General features: G+C 44.2%; 1 protein-coding gene across 1 annotated transcript; it reads right to left on the minus strand.

The window, feature by feature from the left end:
• Positions 1–1,395: 1,395 nt before the first annotated feature.
• Positions 1,396–6,141, minus strand: LOC103616850 (zinc finger and BTB domain-containing protein 8A-like). Its single transcript, XM_017736290.1, has 3 exons — positions 4,968–6,141; positions 3,840–4,009; positions 1,396–2,494 (listed from the first exon to the last, which is right to left on the minus strand). Exons 1-3 carry the CDS (start codon positions 5,908–5,910, stop codon positions 2,162–2,164), a joined length of 1,446 nt encoding a protein of 481 aa, XP_017591779.1. The 5' UTR covers positions 5,911–6,141; the 3' UTR covers positions 1,396–2,161.
• Positions 6,142–6,166: the final 25 nt, after the last annotated feature.

Below are 6,166 nucleotides of genomic sequence, written 5' to 3' on the forward strand. Positions count from 1 at the left end.
GGCAGGGGCTGAGGGGCTGTGGGTGAGGGGCTGGGGCTGAGGGTCAGGGGCTATGGGGACACGGACACTGAGGGGCTCAAGGGTGGAGCTGGGGCTGAGGGGAGGTGGGCACAGGGGCAGAGGGGCTGTGGGGAGGCGAGCGAGGGGCTGGGGTTATGGGGAGATGGGCACAGGGGGCTGAGGGGTCAGAGCTGGGTCTGTGGGGAGGTGGGTGTAGGAGCTGAGGGCAGCCTTCCTTTATCTCAGCTCTCTAAAACATGAGAAAAGAAATTTACGTGGTTAAATTTTAACTTTGTAGACAAATGCTGAGGTGCCCCAAGATCAGTCCCAGGCTATAGTAACACACTGAAGTGCTCTACTCTTTGAAATACTGACAGGAGCTTGCTAGGAAAACATTTGGAATTAACTAAGTGTTATTAATCTCTTTTTTTTCCCCCCCAATATTTATTAAGTACTTACTACAAAACAGGCCTTAAATTCACCTTGTTCATTTGCACAGCTGTGGTAGTGGCAGGTTTCAGCTCACAGTGCTGCTCTCCCAGGGCTTTACAGGAGACCACTGAGACAATTAACTACTTGAAGGTGGGTAATTAAAAAACACCCTTAGACTGCAAACCCTTTAGGGGGATGTCAAAGGATCCTGTTCATGCAGGGTAGAGTGATGAAGTGCTTGGAAAAGACCTGCATTGGTGGTTACTAAATGTACAAATCTCAAGGAAAACTGAAAAAGGCTGGAGATTGGGAGAGCATTAGGGAATTTTTCCAGAAGCTTGCCCCATTCTCAGTTTTCCTGAGTTTAATGGCAGCTGTTGGAGGCAGAGCCTGGATGTGGATCAATATGGCTGTTCTCAAATTCTCTGTGGGGAATTTCTGCTTTCTTGGCAGTAACTTCAGGCTACAGATGCTGCTACCGGGAAAGGAAACACAGCATCAAATGAGACATGAGACCAAACAGTGGCTCTTTATCAGGAGTACCCACTGGGAATGCCATTCTCTGCTCTCAGGCAGAAGGTTTCCTCTGTGCACTCCTTGAGCTTTTATTTTTTAATCATTTTAGTACTGAGTGTTTTTAGTTTCTCTACCAAGTGCAGGTTCTCTGAGCCAAGTGACTGGGGAAATAAATACGACTAAGAAAGCTAAAGAGACTCCAGAATTACAAAGGTTGCTTAACCTCTGAGGGAAATTGTGCTTATAAAAAATGTTTTCATGCTGTCAAGCACCCTAAAGTTATACAAGCAGGAGAGCCTTTCTAAAGTAGCTCCATGATCTTAAGGCATAAATGTCCCATTGAAATTCGAGGGACTTGGCCTCTTTATTCCTAGAGTAAGATAGATGGGTTTAAGCAAATCTTGCATCAATCCTGGAAAAAAAAAAAAATGGAAAAAACCTGACAACTGTACTTCCAGTGATTGCACTTTTATTTTCCTTGGAACCATGTTGGTGTATCTTTCTATAAAATTCACAGTACAAAAAAAAAGGCAAGTTCATACTACCCAAGTGCACTACAGATGCTCTGGTCACCTACTCTACTCTGGCTGTGGGAGTTCCTAAATCATGCTTTTCTCGACTATAAGAAGCAGTAAGTTCACTGAGAAAAAAAATCTCAGGTAACAGCAGGAAGAATTCCACTTGTTTCCTTCGCTCCTTTCTTAGGAAGTTTCTGATGTCTTATTTACAAATTAATTACAATATCAGCAAAAAGAAGTGGTTTAACATTTCTCAGCTGCTCACCTCAGTACGAGTTTTTCCAAAGCAAATCAGCAATATTTGTTTTTTAAAAATCTGCATCGTACAGAACCTTTGTAGAACTGTAAATTGATTCACACTTTCACAATGAGTGGGAGCTCTGAGCAAGTCTTCGATGAAATATAAAACAATTCTCCTAAATAGTTTCCAGATAATAAGTGAGCAGCTGGACTTCGATGTTCCTTGTGGGTCCCTTCCAATTCAGGCTATTTTATGATTCTCAGTACTTTCTGGATGACATTTAGAAGCAATTACACTGTTCCATGTGGGCAAAACAACTTGTTTCAGTCCAAATTTTGCTTCTCAGAATAGAATTTTAGCAATACTTCATTTTATTAAAAGTAGTAAACCAGCATTAGTTGGTAGGACACGAGTCATTTAATCTTGAACCCACCAATAACAAATACACAAAGATCTACCTAAGATTTGGCTTCACCTTTTCCTCTGCCTCATCTGGAATATCATCGTTATTGTGTTGGACAACCAAATTATAGGGCTCCTCCTCCATTGTCTCTTCATCTGATTTCTGCTCCTCTTCCAAAGCCCATTTGGGCCGTTTGTTGCCCGTGGAGGACACAGGAGAATGTTCAGATGCATCGAAATCCTCGGGGATGCTGTCAAAATTGGCTTCTGCCAAGCACTTGTGGCACAGTCTGTAGCGTCGAGTCCCTTGCTGGACCACGCAGCCCGTGAGCTCCGTGACGTGGCGCTTGCACTTCCTGCAGATCAGTTTGCCAGCTTGGTGTATCTGAAAGCATTTCAAATTTGGGAAGTCAGCCTTTGTGGGAACCCAGAGTGCCGAGAATATTTCTCTGCCTGTTTTTAAGGGTTCTTACCCCCCTGAACAACGCTGGTTTAGCTTCAAACCTTGGAAAACATTACCAACAGTCAGACAACAACTAGAAAATACAGTGGTGGGAATTAGGTGATAGACTAGGAAATACAGTGGTGGGAATTAGGTGATAAACTAGGAAATACAGTGGTGGGAATTAGGTGATAGACTGGAAATACAGTGGTGGGAATTAGGTGATAGACTATGATGTAAGATTGTCACAGGGTGAAAAATTTAGAGGTTTTGGGCTTCTCTTTGTAGTAAATAGATGAGAGTAAAAAATATCAAAATGGAGGATTGCTGTTGTTCTCTAAACCTTCTTCTCCTTCTTCTAACACTCCATATTCTACAGCAAAAGCAGTTTGGATTGATTGGATAGAAAATTCCGCAGTTCCTAGTCATGTTACTGAATAATTGGTAAGAAAGTGAAAATAATGTATGTTTTTAGTAATTATTGGTTAAAATGTCTTTAAAAGGCTGTGTAAATCTTTTCATAAACACTATCTGGAAGCACTGAAACTCCAGGAAAAGTCTCAGTTTATCTTTGAAACTCCTTGCAAGGACTTTCAGTAAATTCTCTCCCATCAGGAGGGACTAGATTTATGGCATGGTAAAGTGTCAAGCCTTCATCCTTTTTTTAGACAGTGAAAACGTGCTGAATCGTGCTAAAAGAATGACATTTTAAATACAATTTGCCACGTTAAATAATGAACAATTCCAGCTGACGTGCTGCTTTTCTGGCGTTGGGTGTGAAATGCCTACACAGCTGCCACTGATGCCATGAAGATTTTTTGCCTTTTATACCCCTGTTGTACCTTTTTACAACTCCTGTATTCCCAGTGCTTTTTGCCTCCGTTCTTGAACTTGTTTGTCAAGCTGAGAGACTCAACATTTTAGAAGCTTCGTAGCCAGGGATCAGTGTGCCCCAGAGCCCAAGGTCCTCTCCAGAACACATTCTGTAAACTCAGATAGAGCCATCCAGGGGAAGGCTCCTTGGGGAGGGGGGCTCACTCGAGCCTCTCCTTGGGGAATCTTTGATAGATCTGCTAATTAGTAACACCTATAATGATATACCCAATGTTGGGGGGGAGAGACACTCAGTGGGTGCATCTCAATGCATATGACCTGGACGTGTGCACCTAAGGATCCTTAAAACAAATACCAAATTAAAATCCCTTTTCCCCTTCTAACCGTGCATGACTCTTGATTTTAAGACCAGGGAAAGGCATCACCACCAGTGAACCCTGGTGGGTTTTCCTACCGTTTGGAAGTGGTTCCGGAGGTGCTCCAGGCGGGTGAACCTCTTCCCGCAGGCCTCGCAGGGGTAGGGCCGCTCCCCGGTGTGACACCGCAGGTGACGCTTCAGGTCCGCGCGGCGCTTCACGGTGTGGGTGCAGAACGGGCACTTGAAGCGCATCCGGGGCAGGTCACCTGGCAGGGACAGGGCACACAGCAGAGCCTGGATTGCTGCACTTTCATCAGTGTTCAGCTTCAAATACGTGATAGCTCTAATTTCCTTTAAATAGGAGAAATCTCCAAATATTTGGGATATTTGGATGCTTCTGTAAGTATATATTATATGTAAGTATATAATGATACATAAAATACAGGCTTTGGGGGATATAGATTTGTTAGATTTATATATACATCTATTTCCCACAACTTCCATTTTTATTGTGTTAATTGGCCACTTGATGGTGTTTTCTTACTGGCAATATTTTTTAGATATACAGGTGATCATAAATACGCAGCTATTTATATACAGCTGTCATATCTGACTCTTCCACCAGCTAATGGTTCATAGCTTTGACATTTATAATCTCTGTGTGATATATAAAGATGCCTTTAGCATATGCAATTATGATCTACAGATGTGTTCATTTCCAACAGAATGCACGTTGGAATGAACCTGTCAGCTTTGTTCCACCCTCTCCAGGTAGGTGATATCAGCAGTGTGGCCAAACAGCCACGAAGCTTGGGCTGGTTGGACCCCAAAATGCAATATCCCAGCAATGCCAGGACCTCTCATGTGAAGGACTCAGGTTGGACTGAGGTTGAACACTTCTGTTACTGCCAAATAGTGGAGAAATTTAGTCCTTCAGGTCCCCAAGTCAGTTACAGCCCTTGAGGCTTCATTAAACTCTACTTGGGCCCAAATAATCAGGCATGTTTTGGTTGAACTTTACAGAATACCTGGATCAGCCTGTCTCTCCCATTCCAATTCCCATGCCCTGTTCTGGCTGCAAAATCTTAATGTTAGCACTAAAATTGAGTAGACAAAATCACCTCTAATTCTAGGCATCATTTTGGTTTCTATGCAGCCATACAAATTCGCTCCAAATCATCACCTGAATTCTCCTAAATAAAACCAAACTTTTCCATTGTTTACCTTCATTCCAGCTACTCATCACCCCTAAAATTGTGGGCATTGAGGTGTACAGTTCTTCTGCCTTTAACTCCATGAACTCGGGAGTTCTGGAAAGTTCTTGTTCTAGCTGAGTAACTGACCACCTCTTGGGTACCGCCCCTGCTCCGTGATGATATCCATAATCATCCCGATCCACGGCGTTCTCGGCATCAAACTCGGCCTCCTCTTCCCCCCGGGAGATGTGACCGGAATCCGAGGCTCCGGCTCGCTCCACTCTGTCCGATTTGCACCCTCCCAGCTCCCGGCTCTGCGACAGCCCCAGGTGCTTGCGGCGCTTCCTCGTGGAGCCCTGTTTCCTGCCTCTTTTGGACAGCTGGGTTTCTGCCCGCTGCAGGATCACCTGTGAGGACAGGTAGCTGCTGTAACTGCTCCAGGAGTTTTCATTCCCGTTAGGCTTTTCATCCGGGATCGAGTAGGAACGCCGGGGGTTGCTCTTTGCTTTCCTTCGGGAGCGATAAAGAGTCGGGCGGGCGGGTTCAGTGCTCGCACTTTTGGCCGAGAGGCTGAGGTAATGATCCTTTTCCTTTTCATTAATATCCAGTGAGGACTTAATGAAGGTCTTACAGACATTGAGGATATCTGTCATCTGCAGATAGCTGGCAGCTGACATGACTTCGATCACATTCTGACCCGTTAAAGACAATATCCCTGAATACACAAAGTCCAGGATAACCATGAACGTCTCTGGAGAGAAGACCTCAAATGTGGCTATTGTTGGCTGACTCGTCTCCTTCGAGCTCTGCGAAAGGAGCATTTTGAAGTAGCCACTGCTGGCAAACAGCACATTGCGATGGGCTTTGAAGACCTTTCCCTCCACCAGGATGTTGCAGTCACAGAACAAGTCCTGCTTCCGCTGTTCGTTCAGCTGCTCCAGGAGGTGAGACTGGTGGGAAGAAATCTCCATTCCAGGCTGGAAGTAAGAGGAAGGTTTGCTGTAAAGGAAAAAACATCATCATGCCAATCTAAATCAATGATGCTGAATCCTAATTTAAAGAGATGACTCTCTTAAATTTAAAACAACTCCATCATATTCCCAATATATCTCCAAACTCCCTGCGGCTGCTACTCTGCAGAACAAGAGAGAAGAAACTTAACAACTCCAAAAGAGGTGAAAAGATATCCCAGCGGGATTACTCCGTATCCCAAAAGAACGAAAATTA

The sequence above is a fragment of the Corvus brachyrhynchos genome, unplaced genomic scaffold (genome assembly GCF_000691975.1).
Source record: "Corvus brachyrhynchos isolate BGI_N302 unplaced genomic scaffold, ASM69197v1 scaffold65, whole genome shotgun sequence".
In the NCBI taxonomy this organism is placed as follows: domain Eukaryota; kingdom Metazoa; phylum Chordata; class Aves; order Passeriformes; family Corvidae; genus Corvus; species Corvus brachyrhynchos.